This window comes from Fringilla coelebs (assembly GCF_963513975.1).
Source record: "Fringilla coelebs genome assembly, chromosome: 7".
NCBI classification, from domain to species: domain Eukaryota; kingdom Metazoa; phylum Chordata; class Aves; order Passeriformes; family Fringillidae; genus Fringilla; species Fringilla coelebs.
Genome location: NC_140035.1, coordinates 22,992,445 through 23,017,361, shown reverse-complemented (window position 1 = coordinate 23,017,361; position 24,917 = coordinate 22,992,445). Strand labels below are relative to the sequence as shown.

General features: G+C 36.4%; 1 protein-coding gene across 7 annotated transcripts in view; it reads left to right on the top strand.

Moving 5' to 3' along the window:
• The window catches only part of SESTD1 (SEC14 and spectrin domain containing 1), a 50,976-nt gene that overhangs the window by 20,600 nt on the left and 5,459 nt on the right, over positions 1–24,917 (top strand). For 6 of the 7 annotated variants that reach the window (XM_084209198.1, XM_084209197.1, XM_084209194.1 and 3 more), the window contains 11 exons: positions 198–311; positions 7,250–7,363; positions 8,825–8,922; positions 9,280–9,335; positions 11,852–12,063; positions 15,682–15,804; positions 19,040–19,234; positions 19,836–19,950; positions 21,077–21,236; positions 23,871–23,952; positions 24,280–24,402. In XM_084209198.1, the coding sequence (XP_084065324.1) occupies positions 198–311; positions 7,250–7,363; positions 8,825–8,922; positions 9,280–9,335; positions 11,852–12,063; positions 15,682–15,804; positions 19,040–19,234; positions 19,836–19,950; positions 21,077–21,236; positions 23,871–23,952; positions 24,280–24,402 (1,392 nt within the window). The remainder of the gene's footprint in view (positions 1–197; positions 312–7,249; positions 7,364–8,824; positions 8,923–9,279; positions 9,336–11,851; positions 12,064–15,681; positions 15,805–19,039; positions 19,235–19,835; positions 19,951–21,076; positions 21,237–23,870; positions 23,953–24,279; positions 24,403–24,917) is intronic. The other variant, XM_084209200.1, reaches the window with a different exon arrangement.

Here is a 24,917-nt window from a genome sequence, read left to right as displayed (position 1 = left end):
TAACACTGTTTGCTGTGAAATCTTGTGCAATGTTATGAACCAGGATGGACCAAACGTGATGTAGATGAAGCAGACTTCAATTTCTGTCTGCAATTTTCACATTCTTGTATAGATGATGAAATCTAAGTGGAATTCAGTTCTGTGGTAAATGAAGGTTTAATCTTGAATGTTTTTCTTATTTTTTCATTTGTTTACAGAATGTTGTTCCAGCTGAGGTGTCACTTGTTTGTGTAGTAAAGCCAGATGAATTTTGGGATAAGAAGGTTACACATTTCTGCTTTTGGAAAGAGAAAGATAGACTTGGCTTTGAGGTATGTTGAGATTTTGTCTACTTCAGTCAAAAATACTGTTTCTAAAATACTGATATAATCGGATGACGACTAAAGTGTCTTTAAAATAGCTGTACTCCTGATGCTTTGTGGATAACCTTAACAAACCACTGTGGCTTTTTAACTTTTTCAATTTTTAATGAGACTTTCTTCATTGGGTTAAAAATGTGTGTTATTTAATTCTTTGCTTAGCAAGAAAATACATATTGTGGGTGTTTTGAGTCAGAAACAGTTGTACAGGATTTAGTGTGACTTCATTTTTCATGACTTCTCCATTAGGCTGTAGAGATATATGGTGTATCGTGTCACTCTCTCAGCTGTAACCATTCTTACAAATACCTTGTTGGTATTGCATGCATCTTCTCTCATTTTGTGAGTTCTTTGACATTGGGAACAGGTTATAGATCCCTTGCCAAATACAAGCTGACACTGTTCTGAGTTGTGAGGCAGAGTGTGTATGAGAGACTACAAGTTAATGTTAGCACTTCCCGTGTTATCTCTGTCTGGGAGGTTAATGGAAACCTCAATTTTCCCTGTCTTTTTTAAGCCAATCTTGTTTGTACTACAACAGGCATGTAGCATGCAGCCCAGTCACGGTGTCTTTAATCAAAAACATGAGTGTGGTGGTGCCCACTTTTATAAACTAGCATATTGTTTGGAGCCACATCCAAAATGACAATTTAAAAAGCCTCTGAACTAACCATCTGTACTCAAAAATATGATTTAAGAGCTGCTGGTTAGAAAGTGACTTAAGTTTGCAATAATTAGTTTTAAACAGATCTTTCACAACATAAGGTAAATGTCAGAGTCCAGAGAGCAGCATTATATATAAATATATCTAAATAAAGTTCTTGTGTAAGTTCAGGAAGCCTTTGAAGTTGTGATATGAAAGTATGTGACATAGTAGCAGTTAGTGTAGCATGATGGGGTTGCTAATTTAGAAGTTAGTCCTTCCAGAAGATTCTTCCTGGTTTTTTCTTTAACATGACTCAGCTAGAATGCATTTTTAGACAAATAAGCAGAAAGCTTACAGAAAATATATCAACAAAGCAGGGATAATTTTACATGACTGTGATAATAAAAGGATTTTTTGTTTACTCTAAGGTTTGGGTAACTGTCATTAAATTATAATCCTTTAATTTAGTAATCTTAGTAATTTTATAAAGCATGTTCTGTGCTAGTAATCACGTTGGCATTGTTGGCATAGACCACTGGAATTATGTAACCAAACCTTTTGGTTTCTGTTACTTGGTTGCAGTCAGGAAAACTGTTTCAGTAAAAATGACCCACCTTCTCCGGGCCCCAAATATTTGTGCCACAGACAGGAGTGTATCTTTCCTCTGTTCAAAGATGAGTGCAGAGCACTGATAAGGCTATGGAAGGCTCCAACTCAGGCACAAATCTACAGCTGCATAATTTTGCATCACTGGCAGTAAAAACAAACAACACCCAACTCATGTTTTGGATCACGGGTTAGAGTTGTGTAACTACTAGGAAAATTCGGGATTGGTTTTGTGCCAGTGAAATAATTATGAACTAAAAATTGTAATTAAAATATGAAATCTTTTTATTCACTTGGGTGTAGTCTCATTTTATTTGAAGTAAATGCTGCGTAACTGTGATTTCTAATGGGGCATCATATCTACCTCCTATTTCCTACTACCTGATCTGTTCTTAATACCTTGCTTAATATTCCCATATAAAGCCGTTAATCTCAGTGTCTTCCTTTCTGTTCAAAGGCAGAGATCCTCTGCTTCAGAGTGAGATGTGGTGATGATGAGTTGCAAAACATTGAAAGTAAATGTGGGAACTGAGATCAAACAGTATTGGGTGGATAAGTGCAAAGAGGCGGGCTGATTCAGCTGAGTAAAAGTTCATATCTTTATTTCTGGTCAGTATTAGTGTTGGTTTTGGACCTGCCTCAGGACAATTCCCATTTGTCCTCCAGCAGAACTTTCTTCTGTAACTTCATTCCTCGCTTATTAGCAATCAGTTCATGTGTTAATTGAAGCAGTTTTATCTGGTCCAGTGCCATGCTTCATAAGAGGAGAGTTGTCTTAATTGTTATAAAACTGTCTTTCAGCTGAAATGTTCATATATGACACTGTAAAACTTAATACTGCTAATGCTTTAAAAGATTGAAGAACAGGATTTGAGCATAAAAATGCTGTGTTTATAGAGTTAGGAGGTGGTGCTTTTTGCTTTTTTTTTAATATACTCTACATAGCAATGTGAAACAAATCACTCTTTTAGTAGATGATGTGTATTGTATTTGAGCGGGAGCTTTTCTTATGAGAACAACGAGCATAACTGGAAGAAAAAATTTTCCATAAAAATAGAAGAAATGTACAAATTTGTGCGCAAAAATACCCATAGATTGGTTATTTCACTCATGTCAGTCATCTTAAGAACTTAGAGGAAAAATAATCTCTGAGCCTGATTTAGATACTAGATCAGTACTTTGAAAATCAGTTTGTCAGGAGCAGGAAAGAAGAGGATGTGCTTGATGTTCTTGTGGAAATCAGGGAGCAAAATTTTAAAAGTTTCAAAGTTCACTGGGGATTTGGAGAATAGAAATTAAGTGCATAAAAAAAAAGGAATAAGAGAAAGGATAAATTGGGTGGTGAACTACTATGAATTAGTTGAAAAAATTAGAGTGTGTAGCATAAGTGTCTTTATAATCCTGAAGTCCAAAGTTTAAGTAGTTCTAAATACTTCACACTTCTACTGTAGCAGCTGACAGCTCCAACTCTCTAGTAAAGAGTGTCAGAAATTTCTCATGAAAATTTATCTGCAGCATCTGCTCTGAAAAATCTCAAGTCTGTAGTTTACCTTTTAAGAATTATGCTAATGAGCAGAGTATTGCTCCACAGAATAAAGAATGAATAACATTTTGTGGGAAGTATCTAAATTTTGTCCATTTTCAGTTCAGTGTATTTAGGCCAGCATTTATAGCTTTTGTGGACTTTCCTAAAAAGGCATATAGGAGTTCCAGTCAAAATTGTATATTTAAGTGCATCTCTTGTCATCTGTGTGCATCTCTGTTGCTGTTTTAATATGGGAGGCAATGGGTTCTTGGGCAAATTAGGGAATTGCCTATGTGGAGCTGGGGCATGTAAGCCTGCATTTATGTCATTCAAGAATCTTTGCCTATTTTCTCTTCTCTGGGATGTAAAAATGAGAGTGTGCTTATTATTGTGAGCATTGGAGGGTAAGGTGAGTGAGTGGATAAAACCACAAGTGAAGGAGGCAGTTCCTGGGAGTGGAGTTCATCTTGTGTTTATCGAGGTTCTGCCAACTGCTCTTGTGTTTCTAGTATGACAGATTTCTATGGCACTGGCCAGACAAATATTTACCTAGTGTTTCTTGGTGTGATGTGAAAGAAAATGATCTTTGTTTAGATTAGTGTTCCATATTAAACAAATAATACCCTATGCTACTCAGCATTTAATCAAATAGTATTTCAAAAAATGGATTGAAATAGTATTTGGCATCAAAACATAGGATTATTCTCCTCAGGAAGAGATAGTCTTTGCTTTACAGTTCTGTGGCAATGAAGAGCATAGTTAGATTGCACTTGTTTAAATTTTATATTCTCAAGGGACGTGTATTGTTCTCTTTTGGAAAGTAACTACTCCTTTTCAGATTCAGTAGTGTGGCTGCTCTGATATTACACACTTCAGAAAAAAGCTCCTTGTTACTGAAATTTTACAGCCTCCTGTTCTGAAGTAGCTCCTGGGTTTGACTCCGTAACATTTGTATTAAAGAGCTTTTTAATTTCTTCCCTTAAGAGAGAAAGTAAGTTCAGAAGGATGTATTTAACATTTTGGGGACACTTTTACATGTCCTCTTGAATATCTAGAATTCCTCTCTCGTCTTGACTTCTGCCTCTATCTCCCTGTAGATGATCAATGACAATTGCAGAAAACAGCAAATGACATAGAGAGGTCAGCTTACTGCCAACAGTATTTAAAGCTTTTTTATTACAAAATATACATCTTACATGAGTCAAAATCATCTATTTTCACTGCTGAGAAATAGAATTTTGCACTTAAGGCACAAGACTTTGCAGTCCATGTTTTTAGCTTTGTCTTTCTTCTTTTGCTTGACAGCTTTTACAAAGGTTGTTTTGATTTTATTAAAAAATACAGCATTTCTACTTTTCCCAGAGCACTGTTCTGAGTTATTTCTTTAAAGGCTTTCACAAGGATTTAGCAGGAAATATTGTAAGTTGAGCAAGGATGAGAGCTGCTACCAGGTTTGAAAAAGAGCTGTGTGCAGATGATGATTCCACGAGTCTGGTCTGTAGCAAACAGGACACGTTTGAAACCTGCTGCCACTGTGAGCTTATTAGCTGTCCCTATTGTCAGAAGTGGGTGGATCAAGTGGGAAGGGAAGCAAAGATTAAAGGATTCAATAATTTATACTTTTTTTTTCCTGTTTTACCATCTGTCCAGATTTACTTTTTTCTCCCTTGGGAAATTTAAGCTCTTCATTTTAACATCAGCTATAATCTGCTGTCCAAAAGCTTTTACTTTGGATTATGAAAGCTGCATTTTCCCCCCTGTTTCTGGAATCAACATGGTTTGATTTGGAAAAAAAAGGAAAACAAAAAATCATTTCAGTTGCAAGCAAACAGGGTTATTTCTGCTTTTACAGATGTAAATTACCTTATCTTTACCTGTGGTAATACATCAAATGGTGAAATTCAAAAGCGAGGGTGAAACACTTATTCATAAGGGACAACTTTTTCTAGGATGTGGTATTTTGACATCTATTTTCACAAAAGATGAAATATAAATACTCTGTTTGGATTGTGAAACATTTTGAAAACCTGACAGCAGAAGTTATCTGAGCTTGAAGTAGAATTCAGGCCTGTAAAAGTCAAGTGTCTTCTCACTGTCCACATTGCATTTTTCAACATTTTTTTCTTCTTTGGCTCTTGGTCTGTGTACTTATGGGCTATTAATCTATAGTACCTGATTAAATCATTATTTCTGAAGCTTCAGAGTGGCAAATTGCACTTTTGACACCTAGAAAATATCAAAGCTGATTTACTAATTTAAAGCATATAGAAGATGTTAGGTTAGCGCTGACACTAGTTCAGGTTTAGAGCAAGAGCTAAATTCTGTTCAGAAGCCTTCATTTCTACTACAAGCTAGTCAAAAATTCAAATGTTTTCTTATGTTGTGAAAAGTACAGAGGATTTTAGCAGCTAGCTAAGTGAACAGTCAATAAACAGTTTAAGAAAGAAGTGTTTTTTAAATTAAAAACCTGGAGAATGAAAGGGTTTGGAAATAATGCTTTAAGTTACAACAAGGTGTATTAATGAGGTGGAACTTCTGTTTTTCAGAGTTTTTCTAATAAGAAGTAGAAAATCTGGGTTTTGACCAAATCTCTTTTCTGGGTGTTTATTTATTGGCTAAAATATTTTTTGTGCAGGCTTTGCTCTTTTGGAATTTTTTTTATTTAAAAAAAAATCTCCCTAGTGGAAGTTTGAGGGCTATCCCTTTCCCACTCTCCTTCCTGAAGGATCTCAATTAAAAAAAATCTGAAATAAGTGGTCTCAATGCAGTCTGTCTATTTTGTCAGGCTATTTGGGTCTTTTCAGAACTTAGTAATGAGAACCAGCCGCCCTGTTTGCTTTAGTTCCCATACCAGAATGTCCATACCAAAATTTGTTTTCTTTTTTCAATGAACTCATAGAGATGAATGTTAAAAATTACCTAAACTATTAAACGTGCCAAAAGAAGGAAGAACAAAGGCTTTATTTCCTCCTCTTTCTTGGATGTAGAATCCTCTGGGGTTTGGGCTGGTTACTGGCATTACCTAAAGAAACTACTAGCCAATTCCATTTACAGCAGCCATGTACCATGAAGAGTACAGGACAATAGTGTATATTTGGATGTTGCTGAAAGGTTTTCCTCTGCAATAATAGACCATTTGTTTGGAGCTACTCTGAATTCTGTAGTTTCAGTATCTGCAGGGAAATGGAACTGGAATAGAAGTCTCTCTCTAGTTAGCTCTTTCTACATATGCTTGTGCCCTGCAAGAGTATGTGGATGATTTGATGGGTTACAGAAATTTTCTTTTCTTTTTTTCTTTTGTTTCTGGTTATATATTGCCAATATGCCTGCTTCAATAGAGAGGTTGTTTTTGGTTGTTTTTCCACAGGAGTTATTCCGGGCTTTGCATATTATTCATCCCAGCAAGCTGTGCTGCCAACTTTTGGTTTAGGCTTATATGAATAAGGCTCATTCAGGAGCCTCTAGAATGCAGAAATGAAGGCAAGAATTTAGTTTTCCACCCAGCAGTGGACCTGTGTTTTCCTGTATGCCCTGATGTAGCTGGTGAACTAGATTTGTCTCCTGGGTGAAGGAGTCAGGCTTTTAAGCATACTAAAATTTGAATTGTTGACTACTCATAGAAAGGGTATGATTGATCCAGCTTTTGCTGAACATATTTGCACAGTAAATGCAGGCACTTAACTTTTGTGGCACAAACTCACCTCTGGGACTGAAAGTATTGCCAAAGAGTGGTAAAAATACCGAGTGCTTTGCAGTATGATAGCCTGCTACTATATTCACCTGAAGTAGATCATGTGGTATATCACTTATCACAAAGCATCAGCTCCCAGCAGGATAACAGATATCCAGGGAACACATTGCTTTTTCCCACTGTAAATAGACATGGTGGTACAGGTGATGCACTTACAGGATGATGCATGAGGCATACAGTGCATGTCAGAATTACCTGTCTGGTTGAGGCCCACTTTAATTGCAAACAGCCGTATTTCATTTAAACATTTAGCAATAAAATCTGAATCACTGAATGATCTGCTCAGCATCTCTAGGCACACTTCTCAGATACTTAAGGAAAGTATGAGCATTACCTACAAGTGACCTCTTTTATTGTTGCAGGTTATTTTAGTATCTGCTAACAAGCTGACCCGATATATAGAACCATGCCAACTAACAGAAGATTTTGGAGGAACTCTCACCTATGATCACATGGATTGGTTGAATAAGAGGCTGGTTAGTTATCTGTGTTTTGGGGTTTGGGGTTTTTTTTTAATGTCTCCTTCTTGAGCCCTGAAGTTTTTATTTGTGTAGGAACTGCAAAGCGTGTCGGAAATGGTCACATGTGTAGTTGTGCCGTTCACTTACATGAGTAGTCTGGTGATAAGTAACACTGCCTTTACTCAAGGGATGATAAAGCTAATGTCATCAATTTGTTCAACAGCCAGTTCCTTAATGAAGCTCTTCTAACTCTAGAAGAGCCTGAGTCTATGGTATAGTTGCTATAAAAGGAAATTGGGTGCTCTAGGAGAAGATCAAAACAAGGAGAAAATACCTGGACTCTGCAGATCCTCCTGGGTTATCTCTTTGGTCTTGGTTCCTGAGGTTTTAAGCTGTCCTACACCAAAACCTCTGTGAATGCAGTTTCCCCAGCAGACCAAGAAGCAGTAAATGTCCAGGAGCAACTACATCCTTTAATTATTAATCAGCACAACTTTAATCAGCACAAAATTTTAAGCAACTGTTGCCGTGCGTAGCTCTCCAGAATGTTCTTAATATTTTCTTCATTGATACTTGCTTTTCAATTATTTAAATATAATTTTCAAAACAATCTGCACTGACACAGCATGTTCCCTTCTTGTATAATCTCTTCTTAAAATGTGTGTCTCCATCTAGGATCTCCAGGTGGGATCTCCAGGTGTGTTGCAATTGTACCTGCTTTCCTATGAAATACAAAGTAGTCCTAGATATGTTAAGGAAAGTTCACTGGCAAGCTATTGATTAATAATTTGATAACAGCAAAAATACCTGAAAGCTACTGTGCATGTCACGTAGCACAGTAACCCAGCTGTGCTCAGTTCTGTTAAAAAGCAAAACCAGCCCTCAGAAGTCAGATACAGAGGAGTTGTCTGAACACTGCCCAGTGTCTTGACTGTACGGGTGTTATCTGAGATCAGAAACCCCTGAGTTCAATGAAACTGATGAGGGTATTTTATTCTTTATAATCTTTCTATATAATATTATACATTTTTCTTTTATTTTAGTTGTTCATTACGATATGGTCCATTTTAATAGTGAGTAGAAGCTGGAATCTTTTCAAAATTATTTTAATCCTTCCAAGTAAGCTGGCCAGTAGTTGTGTAACGTGCCTTGATTCTCTAGCATTATTAAAGGCTTAAATGAAGAATAACTATGTCCCTAAGATCTTGCAGATTTTGCAGATATCTTGATTTTTTTTCAGTATTCATTATATTCAGGGTAATATTTACTATCTCCCTAAGGAATCTTAGTGCTCTTAAGTGTTGTGAACAAACCTTTTTTTTCTGTTGTTTCCTCCCTACCATCTGAATGCTGGGAAATAATTACACTGTATAGAGATTGAAGTATTCTAATGGAACTACTGAATAAATTTGCACCAATGCCTTCAGTACAGCTACCTAAAATGATTTCTTAAATTAAAATCTTCCTCCTATTTAGGTATTTGAAAAGTTCACTAAAGAATCAACATCTTTACTGGATGAGCTTGCTCTAATTAACAATGGAAGTGATAAAGGAACTCAACAAGAAAGAGATAGGTATGTGATTCACTTTTTGAAATCAATGCTTTTGGATTATAAAATTTCATTTGAATTCCAAAAAAATACTGAAAAAATTATGTACCTTAAATACCTTGAAATGTGTAAAGAAATTCTAAACCCTTATAATGTAGACTACAAAGTACGTGAGGGTATGTGTAGATGGATACTCATTCAACTGATTACATGCACCTCCACTTGTGTTTTGATTTAATGAGTTAAAAAAGTGAGGACTTCACTAACTGAGAAAAAACCCTAGTCTTTTAAGACCCTTAGGTAGTTCCTGCCTTAGCTGAAGTTTTTAGTGCTGTAATACAAATTTTAATAATGTGTTTGTTTGGTTTTTTTTTTTCAAAGATCAATAGATTTGAACTTCCTTCCATCAGTTGATCCTGAGACGGTATTGCAGACAGGTATAGTAAGTCAAAAAATTAGAATGTTGGTTAGTAAAGTGACATAATTCATTTTAGGCCCCAACTGGAAGCACAGAGGGCACAGTTGTTATCTTAGCCATCTTCACAATATAATAAGCTTACTGGCTACTGTAATCTTTGGGTTAAAAAAAGTGATGCTAAGAAAGGGAAGAACTCCAAACATGTCTTTTTAAAGACTTTTTTTATAATCCTACAAACATCTTTGCAATATTACCATAAATATTATGTTTAATTTTGGGAATGCTTTGTTTCCAGCTGATGTCAATATATTTGCCTTATAGAATGAATCCATCTCAGTAGCTACCAGATGGTTACCATACAGAAAGCATTTTCCTGCAGAATTCTGACAATTTGCATCAGTCTAATTCTGGGCTGATCATCTGTCAGAAAAGAGAGGCATACTTAGCTTCTTGGACCCTCCATTCAGCATTAAATGATTTGGGATTCTTTAACAAGTTTGGTTTAGGGTGAATGTCCTATTTGCAATCAAGTATAATAGTCTATTGATTTGGACTGGAATTTTTTTTTAAATTTGTGTCTTTGTGGAATAAGTAATGCACAGTGTTAGGTGGTGATCAGGGTCTGAGTGCCTAGAATTTTTACCTTATAGCCTCCTATAAACTAATGTGTGGACCACATGAAATACTTACCACAGTAGCTTTATGTGCCCTCTATGTAAAATTCAGCTCATCTAGATGTGGGATAATAGTGGTTTGAGTTAAAATGTAAAATAATAATTTCTTACTCTAGTCTTTGAAGTTTTTAAAACATGAAGTGTCTGTAGACTGTGTCACTAGATTTTAGCCTTAATTGTGTATTCTTGTCTAATAGTAAAGATCTTTGGACAAAACAGCAGTTCAGTTTTGTGTAAGCAGAGGGTTCCTTAGCCCATTAGTTTATATGCATTCTCTGTTTTCTTAATTCTGGTAATGAGGTTTTTTTTTGGTGGTATGAAGTTTCATAACTTCCATGGGACTGGATGATCCTTATGGCTCCTTTCCAGCTCAGCATATTCCGTGGCTAAATCATGGGAGTTTTAAGAGGCACCCTTTCTATGTTAGAGTCACTGTACTGAAAGGCTGAGAAAAAGAGAGATTAAACTCTCCCCAATTAAATTCTTATCTCCTAAGGGCAGCTGTGAACAGAGGGTTTAGATAAAAGGCTTCTGTCTTCCCTAACTACAGGTACTGTTCTTTTCTCAAGCTCCAAATCCATATATATGTATCTATGGTTCATAGAATTTGATAAGAACTTAGTTTGAAAAGATGGTTTTACCTGGAAAAATTGTGATCCTTTGCTGCTGAAACAATACAGTAAAATTACCCCAGTAGAACAAACTTGTAAAAGCCTAAGTCTGTTTGCTCTGCAGCTATCTGTGCCCATCTGTGGAGTGTTATAAAAGATGAAATCCAAGACACTTGTGCTGTAGTACAGCAGAATGTATTTGAATTCTTGAGACATTTCCATTTCATAGTAATATGTGCTGAGTAATTTAAAGTTGTTTGCTGCAATTTTCAAAGCCCTTGGCATTTTGAATGTCTCAATAATAGCAGTTGAACTTAGTCTTTTGTTTCTACCTTTTCCTTGAGGTATTTCTATTGCTCAAGTAGTAGGTTTTTTCTTCTAGTGAACTGTCATGTTACCATTTTAAGACCTGCAGAACTAGTGATCTCCAACTGGCACATTTTTGCTTTCACACTAACATATCTTCAGTGACCAAACACTGTTTAATTTTAACTGTTTCACTGAGCTTTTGAGGAACAAATCAATGATCTGGATTAACTTGTGGTGTTGTGTTTACATACTGAGAACTTCAACACAACAACAATATTCTTCAAACATTTTAAGCAAAAGATTAAATAGTCAAAACATACTATTTTTGTGTATATGAAAGTCACTGAACTCCAGAGAGTCTGTACCTTGATATGATGCTTCAGAGCACAACGAGAAGGGCAAGACAGGTGAGAACAGAATACCGAAGAAATAGTTATTATTCAGCTTCACACTCTCTGAAGTAGTTTTACTTGCTATAGAAATCCTGAAAGACAACAGAGAAATTATTTAGTCAGATTTTTAGTGCCTCCAGAGCATTCATTCAATATAAGAACATGAATTGTTTGAGAGAAATATTTTGGATGCTACTCACCATTTTGAAGTAAAACAGAGTACTTCAGAGTTGTTTCAGAGTCAGGATTGTGCTTTCAATTTTCCTTACATTAATCAATGCTATTGTCAATTTGAGTGTTAGTCACAATATCTCTTTTATATATCTGAAATATACCGCATTTCTTTTCTTCTCTGATTGATCCAGCCCCACAAACTGCCACCAAAGCTCTGCATGAAATTGTATCATTAAACGTGCCCAATGTATGAAAGATCACTAGCTGCAAAAGTGCGCTGCTGATGGTTTAAAAGCAGACAATCTTACTGCTAATTTTTGTGGGGTTTTTTGTTTAGAATCTAGATTAACCACACCATTCTGTGTGTTCCTGAAGGTCACGAGTTGCTCTCTGAGTTGCAGCAGCGTCGGTTCAATGGCTCCGACGGAGGCGTCTCCTGGTCCCCGATGGACGATGAGCTGCTGGCTCAGCCCCAGGTGATGAAGCTCCTGGACTCCCTCAGGGAGCAGTACACCCGCTACCAGGAGGTTTGTAGGCAGCGAAGCAAGCGCACACAGCTGGAGGAGATTCAGCAGAAGGTAATGCAGGTAAGCTTGCAGCTTTCCTTGAGTGCAGGGAGGTGGTTTTGAGCTCAGGTCCCAGACTGTGATTTCTGCAAAAACGAGGGGAGACCTTCATGCCTCCAGTCACTTCACAAATGTCAGTGTGCTGGTTTCACACAGTGCTTTACATTGTGGCTGCCAGGTGACTTTCCAAAGGCTATTCTGATATGTGGAGGTTGCTGTAAATGTGCTGTCTTGCCTTGGGGCTGTCCCTTTGCTGGGCACTGTGTCAGTGCATGGCTGCATTGTTGGAGGTGCAAATACCTGACCTGCTGGCAGAGAGAGGAACACCTTTGAGCATCAGCTTTGCTTGAGAGTTGAAAACGTTCCCCTGCCCACATCATTTAAAGTTCCCCTTGCTGAAGATAAGCCTTTATTTATTCCTTTATTTGTCTATGCTTGGTGGTTTAACCTAAGCTGAAGTGATTAAACTAACTGTATTTCAGGAACACCCTGACAAGAATGAATATAAACTTCTAATCAATTGCATGTTAAAGGTCATGATGAGCTGGCTTGGTCCTTTGGAAACAGCCATGTAATTAGCACTTCTAACATTTTCACAGCAGAGTCTCAGTAGAGAAATTCAAGGAAATGGAATTAATTTATTCATCTTGTGTTTATCACTTGAAATTAGATATGTATATTTTTAAGATTCTGTATGGTTTGAATATGCAGAAAATTGAATAGATAATTGCTTTTAACCTTTCAACATTGGCATTTCTAATGCATGTGGGGAGTGCATGTCGAGTACTTGCACTTTACAGCATTGTAGATATGGGTAAAAATAAAAACTAATCAATTTTGTGATGTCTAGCATCGAACATAGAAATCTACTGAGGAGATAATTTTAATTTCTATAGTAATTTGATTACTGTAAAAAAATTTAAAAGCAGATGTCATTTGTTGATGTATTGAGCTGGAAGTATTAAAAATATAGGAGAGATTAATATAATCCTATATAAAGCATATCAGCACAGCTGTGGGTATAATCAGGGGAAGTTTTTTTCCCTATGTTTAAGTTCTAGTGGCTGATAATATGTGATTTTATTGTACTTTGGCAAACTGACATTGTTAATGCATTTAAGTAGAATAGTTTACAATTACTGAGCCTCATTTTGCAATATTTGTAGTAGAAATAGTTGTTTGCTGTGTGCATACTACAGATGTTACCTGGCAAGTGAACTGAGTTTCAGTACACAGGAAAAATGTGTTTTCCTCTTTTGCTAAATGATTCAGCTTTTTTTAAAGTATGTTTAAAAGCTTTCTAAATGGCATACAAATATTTGAGGAAAAACTTAGTAAATCTAGGAAATTATTTCTTTTCTTTTGGGTTTACAGCAAAAAATTAGGCTAATAAAAAGAGTTAAAGACTAAAAGTAGGAAGCTAATGATGTACAGAAGGAAGCCAGTAGAGGAAAAGTGCCTTGGAATTTATTTTGACAAAATAAACAGAAGTTGACATATAACAGTACTTGCAGTACTTTAGTTAGAGTGGGTGTTTTTCCCTTGTGTTGCTGGGTTGGTTTTTCTTGTGTGTGTTTTGATCTTCTGCTAGCTTTCTTTACAGTTGCATTAATATTTAATTATTTGTGTACCATCTTATATTGCTAACCGCTCCTGGATTGCTTTTGTGTTCCTGTTTCAATTTCACTATTTGCTGCTTCTCCTTACTGTGGCGTGCTTAGTTCTTATTCCTGTCTCAGAGCCCTCCTAATCCAAACCCCATTCTCTCCCTTATGCCTTCAGTACTCTACCCTCTCTTTTGAATTACCCCTTTTGTTCTGTTCCATGATTTCGTTTCCTTCTCTTTTGTCTTTCGTTTTGTAATGTAAAGGCTGCAGTGATTGTCAGATGTTTTGTAATAAGCAGTTTTTCTAAATGCTGCTTATTATTGTAACTCTGTAGGCTAGGATCAACTCTGGCTTTGTCCCTCCTTAGGCAGAGGTGATAATTACGATGTTCCTAATGTCAATTCACAAAAATAACTGTGACCTCTTGCAATGGTCTTCTCATTAATGATTTTAAAATTTATTTTATGAAAATTACATCACATTTTTCTGCGTGTCCCCTAGTAACTCCTCCCTCCTCAGTTTAGGCATGTGTCACAAGAACAGCCATGTGCTGGCCTCAGCAGTTGCAGAGGCAATGCAGTAGTTGCTCGAAACTTTTCATGGCGAGGTGATCTTGGCCGGACAGGGCAACTGCTGAGCAGTAGCCTTGTCCACTGTTTCAGACTTGCATGAGAACTGTCATTTCCATGTGTAAGTTTTCCAGGCCACTCTGACCTTAGAGAGGGACATCTGGGTCCCTTCACTTCTAGGTCACTTCCATATTTAACCAGTAACAGCTGTGCAGAGGTGCTGAGCACAACAGGAAGTTTCTCTTTAAACAAAAAGAACCTGCAACTGTAGAGTCTTAATTTGTCCTAGAAATGATAAAAGCAGGGAAGACTGAGAATGCTTTTGGAGCAATGAATATATGCTCTGAAACAGTGCTTTGGCATGGGGCAAAGAAGGGCAGTGGGAAGGCAGATAGGTAATGGCTCGGAGATGGAGTGACCTGAGGAGCCTTCTGTAATGATGATTATTCTTGGTTGCTGTTGCAGGGCAGTCTAGCAGCACTAGGAAAATGGTCCAATTAGTCCCTGTTGCATTGGTCTTCATGGTTGTGGGGTTACATTGTGTATTGTGTCATGTTTCCTGAAAATCTGTGTGAAGCTGTTTTGTGATTGATGTTTAAACAAAGCTGACATTAAAGACAGGAAGCTGGCTTCCTATGCCTTTTTATTAAGGTTCAGAATCTAGAGGTATTCCTGCAACTCCTTACTTCAGGACTCCAGTACTAAGAAACTTCTACATTTGGTTTCATTGCAGCAATCTCTGTTTACCAGATATTTAAAAATTTATCAGGGAATTTTTCCATAGATATCATCTGATAATTTAGATTTGTGTAAAGAAACCAAAATTTGAGACATTCTGCTCTGCTTTGAGTAATATTTACATCAAAAAATAGTTTCAAAATACTAATAAAAGAAATCCAATACTGTAATCCAAACTTGTGACCCTGCAAAGACACATTCCATGAGATATGGCCCCAAAAACTTGTTAGCAGGTTTCTGTTATTTGAGTAGAGCAAGTTGGTGTGTAAGTTTAATTTTAAAACAAGTATGTGTCCTATACTTGAGTGTGACTTTATTCAGCAAAAAAAGGAGAAAGCTCTCAGGTGTGAGGCTGAATACAACTGTGCATTGTAATCACTTGGGCAAAAAAAAAATCTGGTTTGAACACAAGATGTCCATTAGCATTGTGTTTTGAGTTCTTTTGTTGACAAGAGATATGAAATGACAATTGTCTATTTGAAAAATGTTGTCATAGATGCCACCTGTTTTTGTGGAGCTGGCAAGCTCAGGTTAATGAAAAGTAGTTTCTACTTAAAACTTTGAAGGATGTGAATGGATTCAACAAGATTTTTACAGAGCTGAAAAGATCTGTTTTTTTTCATAAACATGCTTTTTTAACTTTCTGCTCGTGTTACAAAATTCTGCTTATACCAATCTTCGTATAATTGATTTGCTACTTTGTTTTTATCATCTTTGTCTGACAGGTTGTTAATTGGCTTGAAGGACCTGGATCAGAGCAGCTAAGAACCCAGTGGGGAATAGGAGATTCCATTAGAGCTTCCCAAGCTTTGCAACAGAAGCATGAAGAGATTGAGAGTCAGCACAGTGTGAGGTTTCCCTTACCCTTTTCAAGTATCAAAATAATTCTAAATACATGTAGTTATGAGCAATGTATTTTGGTTATGAGTATCTAGGAATTTTGCAGAGTGCATGATGTTCTGAGTTGCAGAGGAAATTACCTGTGCAGTTATAGAATTAAATGGTCATATTATATATATTTGCATATTATTTTTTTCCATTGTAGAAAAATGCAGATTTCTATCTGTGATTTTTCTTGGGTTTAGTATGTTACAGCAGCTCTTAAATTTTCATGTAGAGTAGAAGGAATAAATTTACTTTCTTCTCTCTGTCAAAATGTCTGACAAGTCCTGCACTTCTCAGGTGAATAACTTAATGTTTTTGTCTCTATTAGACTACACTTAGCAGTAGCTGAAACTGGCTTAAGACTTTCATTGATCAAGACTTTAGATATACTTTATGTTCATAATGAAATCATGAGGATGATATTTTGTAACTACACTACCTTCATGCCTTTGCTTCTAATTTTGAATACTTCCTAAGCTTCAGTAGAATTGTGTCTTTCCATCTGATGATTAACTATAATTAGGTTATGAATATTCAGTGCTCCCAAAGGGAGTTTTGCTCAAGTGCTGTTCACCTTTTCTGACTTTCCTTGATGTAGACTCTGGCAATTCTGTCCACTTTTCCTAACTTCTGTTTGCAGTAATGGCAATAAGAATAGTCACTGGGTGACTGTTCACTGGGTGAATAGGTTTTTGTATGTAATTTAAGGGAAAAAAAACCCCACAGCACCCTAGACAGCACTAGTTCTACTGACTCCACCTTCAGTGAGGATGGTTTCCTTGCTGCATGCAGCAGTGTAGGTGTCTGTGTTGGTTAAGTAAATCCCATCTCTGTCTTGTCATTGCTTCAAGCTCTTCAAGCATTGTGGAAATCAGTACCTTCTGAAGGGTAAAAAATCCTGCAGCTGAAATCCTAATTGGAAAGGAAAAAAAAAACCCACAAACACCCTAGACTACCTACTTCATTGACAGAAATGAATTTTAGTGTCTTTTAGTTATATTGGTATTTCAAACTGAAAAGAGAAAACAAGACTGAACCTACTTTGTTTTCACTTGGATATCTGCAACAGAGAGCTGTGATTTAGCTGGGGCTAAAAGCAGTCCTTGAAATCATTGAAATCCCACTGAAGTTTGCAGGCTGCCCTACAGTGTGCTGAAGCACTGGCAGCATGGAACACAGCTTGGTTCTCAGCTGCTGGCAGGAGTTTGCAGAAATAGCGGTCAGGAAAAAATATTTTGTTTTACATCAAAAGAAGTAATTAGAAGACCACTGTCCTACCTTGGATTTAGATGCCTGTTTAGAGATTAAAACCATTTTTTGTCAACAGCACTAGAAAAAAGTGCTTTGCCTTTTCCTTTGATTTTTAGTGTACGCTTCCTCTTTCATTGTTTTCCTGGCTTTTCTCTCCTAATAATTGAATTGACAGTTTGTGTGCTTGCTTTCTTTCATCACCTTCTGTTTAATGTTTATTATAGTATTTTGAAGAGACTTGCAAAAATGTTTGATTTGTTTTGAAGATACTTTTTAACTTCAATTTACTCTGAAGTGACAAAAATAATTTCCACAGGGTGCATTTTTGTTTGTTTTTCTGTGGGGAGAGGGTGGTTGGATTTTGGGGCGGTTTTAATTTTCTGCTAGTTTTATTCATGAGCAACACACTGGAACTGTTGTTTTTGAGCAGGTCTTTGCTCCATGGGTTTGAGCTGTCACATACAACTGTGCCTATGTTCTCCCACAAAAAAGATGAGAAACACACTTTTATGCCTGGTATCTTAATTTTACTGATAGCTTGATCAAAATAAATAACTGCAAATCTTTCTTACTTTTATACTAAAAATAAAAAATGAAAAAAAAAAAAAAGAAACAAAACCCAAAATCCCTAAAGATATTAATCTTTTTTTTTTACTCCTCATATTATAGTTTATATGTCACATTTAGCTGGATTTGTATGTTCAGTGTCGAAGAGCTGGTTTTGTGAACTGATTGTGCTGAATCTGTGTATCTATAGTACACATGTCACAGTGGAAGATGTTTTCACATTATGTCATCACAGTTGCCCCTTTTGGGACAGATGAGAAATTTATTCTGCTCTTGAATTTTTGACTGATTGCTAATTTAACTTTCTCATTGCCTTTTCTTTGTTCCCCTCCTTGCTCTTTTCATACTCTTTTTTTCTGTGAGCAGATGGTAGAGGCAGCTCTGGGAAAAAAAGAAAAAAAAATCAGAAAATGGATATTTATACTCCGTTTTGCATGATTTGTAAATAAATGATGCAAAAGCTGAAGACAATTTACAAAATTCTAAACATCCCAATAGAAGCAAGACAAGAATACAAATTAAATAATGTAGGCCAATAGATGGTGCTGTTCCATAGAAATGCACAGGACATCTCAAGGTCAAAATTAGAGCTGTTGAGCAAACACATTTTGATTTACAGGCATCTCAGTCATGCAAGATGTGAATGTGATCTCCATGTATCAAGCTGTTTTTAAATCTCACCAAATTGTTAAATATTTGAACTATTTTCCTCTGCAAATACACCAACAGGACAACATAACTAAATCTTATGTATGTATTCAGTAATCAAGCCATGTGAAAAACAAATCTGCACATTTTGAATTAAATAGCATAAAGCTTTCCTTAAAGAAGTAACAAGGATAATTTTGAAGTTTCTGTGAATGGACTCTCTTTTGTTCAGAAGATAAAAATTACTTCCACTTTGTCAACAGCAGTATTTTTCCTAAATATTATAAGGAAATTATTGCTAGTTTCAGTCATGTTACTGAAAGCAACACCTGGATAGTCCTGTGAACAGCTTTTTATAATAGCTGATCACTTGGCAAAAAAGATCTTTTTTTCCAGTGGACCAGTACAGACATTTAAGCACTAGAAGTTTGTTTTAAAACGGTGAAATTCCTCTTTTGGTGGGAGTTTGGGCTGGGACTAGGAGCCATGCATTGAACTCTTCCCATCTTTCTGCACTAAGTTTTTTGTACTACAATGTGTGTATTAACATCTACTAAGCACTTTATTGAGAGTTGATTTGGAATCAGGAATATTTTTTCCTTCTCTGTGAGAGAGTGCAGTCTGTAATAACCTTTTTCAATCTGATTATTAGCCTGCAGTTGGATGTATACCATTTAAGAGAAATAAAATTATATTTGGCATTTTTAATTCTTCATCTTCTTGTGTTTCTAGGAGTGGTTTGCTGTTTATGTTGAGCTTAATCAGCAGATAGCAGCTCTTCTAAATGCAGGGGATGAGGAGGACCTTGTGGAATTGAAAGCATTGCAGCAACAGCTGAGTGATGTGTGTTACAGGCAGGCCAGTCAGCTGGAATTCAGGCAGAACCTATTACAAGCAGCACTTGAATTCCACAGTGTTGCCCAGGATGTAAGTGTTTCTTTTTAATTTTTTTTAAGGCACTGTCAATAAATTAGTGCATTAGTATTGTAAAGGTTGAAATTGAATTGGAAAAATATTCAGGGAGATGAGGGGAAATATTATGTCACTTGGAAAATGCTGTAAGTCATCATTTACTGTAATTGAAGCACTGAGAAAATTGGCTCCCCCTTGTTTTAGGAGGGAAGCACTTTGTAATATGTCTTACATTTCAGTAGTATTTGAAATAAAAAGGTTACTAGTTAAAAAGTTACTATTTCACCACTCTTTTTTTTTTATTAAGAGGCATATGCGTTAATTAAACTGGAATTTGTTGTACTTTTCATAGTTCCTTTTTGTAAAATGCCATGTTTGTATTCTATATTTTCCTTAAAAAACAAGTAGAATCTTGACTTCTACTCTATCACCATCTAGGGATGTGTGCTCTAGGATTTCTACAAGGCAGATGTGTCATTTATCTTGACTTTCATTTCCTCTAGCTTCAAAGAGAAATTTGAAAATAAATTTCCAAACATTTATAAAATTGTGGACCCAACCATCTTGAAGCTCAAATTTCATTTTAAATATCAGCATTTATGTTCTTACATTTTAGTTGTCTCAGCAATTGGATGGTTTACTAGGAATGTTGTGTGTGGATGTAGCACCAGCAGATGGAGCATCAATTCAGCAAACATTGAAACTACTGGAAGAGAAATTAAAAAGTGTTGGTAAGCAAGATATTTCTGCATTTCAGGCACACACACATTCTAATAAGTGCATTCCAGGGGGGAGAAAGAGTAATCCCCTTTAAAAAAATCACCAAAAAAGCAGGGGGAAAGGATCTTATAACTTCTGATTCCTCACTATGTAATGTTCCACTGAGCTGCTTTGGGTTGCCTTATGCCATCTGCTGAGTGGTGGTTTTCTCTGGGGATGTGAAGTGGAACTGTTACCTTTTAAATGTTTTACATCTAATATATATATTTGTTATATGCCATTATCATGCATAAACAAACTTCTTTCCCCCATTAATCTTCTCTAGTGACTTGGGATTATAGTGCTTAGATGATCTTTTTGTCTCCAGAATTGATGCCTTGATGATTAAGGTTTTATCCACTCACTTTTAGAATGCTTGTACTGGGTGTTTTGCAGTAACTTTGAATGTATGTGTCAATAAATGGCACATTGAAGGTTGTTATACTGTCAAGCATATGGAATTATTTCAGTTGGAGGGAGTCTACAGTCATCAGCTTGTTCATTAAGTTGTGGGAGAAAGAGCTGCAAAGAAAAATAATTTATAGTAGAAGTAGATACGATTGGAATATAACAGTTTGATGCATAAATGAGATATTCTTTCAGGAAAAACAGATAGTAAAGCTGCCAAATAAGAGATTAGCAGCAGATCCCAAGGGTTGACAAATTTCAGTGTAGAAAATTGTATCAGCCATATCAGATGTATTATAAAGTAGTAACTTCTGCCAACAGTGGAAGAACACTTAGGCTACAACTGCTTAGCAATGATAAATATTTTAGGAATTATGTAACTGTGTGGATAAAAGACACTAATTAGCTATGTGTATGCTGAAAAGCTGACACGCTGTCAACTTCTATTCCTTTTCTTGTTATCTGCTAGGTCATACAATAGCAGAGCCTTAATTCTTTGTTAATATAGACAAATGCTCACTCAAACATGAGTTGGAGAGGGTGGTGAAGGACATAGTAATGTCCTTGTCATTTTCCAGGTTCCAGCCTTCATCCATGTATGATTTTGTTGTGTTTTCTCTCTCCATTGGGGAGAAAACTCATTGAAATTCAGAGTGATCACTGACCTTTTTTTTCTCGTTCTCTTATTAGACTTAGGCTTGCAAGGATTGCGTGAGAAAGGTCAAAGTCTTCTTGATCAGATATCTAACCAGGCATCATGGGCCTATGGGAAGGATGTGACCATTGAAAACAAAGAAAATGTGGACCATATCCAAGGAGTGATGGAAGATATGCAGCTAAGAAAACAAAGGTAAGAACAACAATTCAAATAATTAAGATTTTTGTGTGTTAACAAAATTTTTTTATACAATTTAGTTTGTTGTAAAGAGCCCATTTTGTTCTATGTTCAGTTAAGGGATGTATTACAACTGTAATTTATATTTGTAATATATTTGAATGGGACAGAAACTTCCCTGACTAATCTGTTGTAGTGTATTCCTAAAAACAAGCACCTTTTATATTTTGGTACTGGATGGAGTACTTGAATGCTTTCCTCTGCTTGTAAATGCTCAGAAATTATACATTCCTTTTATATGGAGTTATGAAAATATGCAAGAGGTGTCTTTTATATGTTAGCAGTTTGAGATGGGAGTATAATGTCATTATAGTAGGGATGATGGGTGTAAAATTGCATATTCAACAGCCTTGTTTATCCTCTTTATCACAAGCTCTGTCCTTTGTGTATGGTGTTTTCATTTCTGAAGATAGGAAGACAAATGAGGTGATATTGGAAGGGACAGGGTACAAATGGAGGCACAAATTTCAGATTTCAGAAGAGCAGATGATGGGATACAGGACCATACAGTCACCCTAGCACATGGGGTTTGAGTTTTGGAAAATGATACAGAGTGGGGGGTGAGGATGGGAAAAATGTTGGAGGGAGTTGAATTTATAAGAAGGGTGGATTTTGCCTTCATCCTCTTCCTCCAAAATTTGATTATTTTTAATTAAAGATGTGGTAGTACTGGATTTTCTGTAGTACTGCCTTTTTTTTTTCTACTCAACAGTATGAAAGGATTAGATGCTATTGCCAGTAATACTGCTGGAAGCCCTGAGACAATGTAATACTGTCCATAGAAAGGGCCTGGTGTTCAAGGGCATTGGCTGAGCAAGAGGTGCCTCTAGGCAGTAGCAAGGTCTAGTGAGCATCAAATTGCCCATTTTACAAATTAATTCCACTATTCTTAAATTGTTTTCTTAGGGAGCTTAGTGTAAGGAGCTATGTGTTTTGGTAGTGCTTAGAGAAAATATTGTTTTAAGCCTGCCCTCTGAATCCTATTAATTTAAGCAATACTTGTGTTTGGAGGGCCAGCTGCAAAAAGTTACAGAGGACATGTCACTGTGCAGCAAAATGGCAGCTGGAATTCCATACTGAGAAAAGAGATGTGCATGGGAGAAGTGAAGACTGTGTATACACAGTAATGGATTCTGAATCAGCTGGGAACTCAAAGATAAACATTGGAAAACTTGCAGAAATTGCTTTAGTGTTCAAACACACGGGGAAAAGCAAGTAGAATGCCAAGAATTATTAGGAAAGGAATAAAAACATGAAAGAATGTCATTGTGTCACTATATAGATTGGTAGTCGATTTCTGTTTGTGTTACACAATTCTGGCCCATATTCTCAGAAGGGTTATAGAATTGTGGGAAGTCAGTCAGAGGACTAAAACCTCAATAATATTTCCAGACAAAGGTATGAAGCAGCTTTCAGATTGTGAATGATGAAACAAGGTTATTTAGCCTGGATGAGAGACAAAAAAGTGAAAGGACTAAGTATCTCTCAGTAGCATGTCATAGTATTTTTGCTATTTAATTTTTTTTTCTAAGTTCTGTTGAATGTTTCTTGTTGTTTACATACACATGTTGTAATGTTTATTTTTAGGGGCATTTTGCTGCTTTATTTATGATTTTAGAGCCTGTAAACTGTTTTCCTGCATTATTAAAGCAGATGATGTCCTTTCTGTAAGCATTGCAGGACATGTAACAAAACACAGCATGCTAACAAACTGTTCTTTGGAAGAGCTTATGTTTGTAACCAGTTTGGAAAGGATCATGCACACAGTCTTTTGCATTTGCTTATAAAGCCAACTGTTGTTGACATTAGTAATTCCATTTGCACTGAACAGGAGCATGAGCCTTGCTGTCTACTTTGTAGGCTCTGAAATTGAAGTGGAAAGCATTCTGCTGGATGTATTAGCTTAGTCTCATTGTGGAAAGAGAAGGATTTTTCAACACTTTTATTGGAATTCTGGACAAAGAACTGCAAACTGTGCTCAATTCAGAACAAGATAATTAGGGTCAGTTTTTATATCAATTAGATTTTGAAATGCTTCCTGACAAGTAAAGCAAAGGGTTTACCATCTGTAGTCAGCTAAAAAAAAAAAGGGAAAATGTATTATCTTTTAATCAGCCTCATTGTATTAATTAAGAAACTTTACCCCCTACAAACAGTACAGTTCAGAATTATGCCAGGTGGAAGCTCACTTTCATCTGAATTTTAGTAGGACCAAGTCTGTCGTAGCCTCTTTTTTGCCAAGCTTACCAGTGTAGCAAGGTAAGGAACCTGGGATGCTGCTGCAAGACCTTGTAGCTGTCTCTGATGTTACTGCCTCGAGCTTAGCCATATCAGGAATCTTGAGGATCATGATTTTGGTGACTTGGAATGCTCAGTTCTACTTATTGCAAGTTTCTTATTGTTGTCTGCAGCATCAGGTATTTTTGCCAAGCTAAGCAGCTTTGATCACCTTTTCATGAATACTTGTATCTTCATGTTTCTCACTTGAAAACATTGTTGTCAATGTCAGAGTGTTTTGTGCCTGCTTGTTTTGTTGCTTGCACGTTTTGTGTACGTGTGTTGATGAATCTTTCTGTGCTGCTGTTTAAGGTGTGAGGATATGGTGGATGTGCGGCGACTGAAGATGCTTCAGATGGTGCAGTTATTTAAATGTGAAGAGGATGCTGCTCAGGTATGGAAATACCTCTAGAATTCCGTCATTCTGATCTTTGTAGTCCACTGGGTTGATTTATGGGGGCTGGAAGCTTTGCAGTACTTTTTTTTTTTTGCAACTTTCAAATGTAGTTTTATTTAGGGAATATGTACAGTGAAAATAAAGGCTATAGCAATGTCTGCAAATAGTATATTTGGGGATTGCATGCATGATCTACCAGCTTGTGACAGCTCATTCAACTTTTTTTCTGTATCAAAAGTATATGCTAGTGCTGAAGTAATGCCACTCTTCTGGTTTAATTTCTTTTTAATGTATTAGTTTTTATTCTTTTGGCTTGTTTTTAAGGCAGTAGAATGGTTAAGTGAACTGTTGGATGCTCTGCTGAAGACACACATCCGACTGGGAGATGATGCTCAAGAAACAAAAGTTTTACTGGAGAAACATCGAAAATTCGTTGATGTTGCACAGGTGAAATGTGTTGTCTTTTTTTTTTTTTTGGTAATATGGGGTTTGTGCAGTTTCACATCCTCTCCTAAACAGAATCAATATCTGTATGGACAGTCATTGAACAGCTGTCACTGGTCTTACTGGTTTTCCTCAGTGCTGAGTGAAGAAATTGATTGCTGAAGTTGGTGATGGGCCTAATGAGATGTTGCAGTTCCATCAAGAGCAGCAATGCTGCAGGTCACAACCTTAGTTAACCTTCACATAGGCAATGCAAACCACCAAACAAAGTTCATTGGCTTTTGTGAAAGATATATATCAAATAGTCTTTAAAATTACTTTTGACAAGCTGCACCAAAGCACCTGGTCAGATGTTTTGTCTGTTGTTTACTGCTTTTAGGAGTGTCTAAATTGGATTTGTTAATTAACAAATGTGATGTTTTTTAATTTCCAGCTGTTGTACTGGTGGAAATTAGAAAACATCTTTTGGTGAATAAGAGGTGGTGATGACAGGTGGGTCATTTGCTGTTACAGTGATG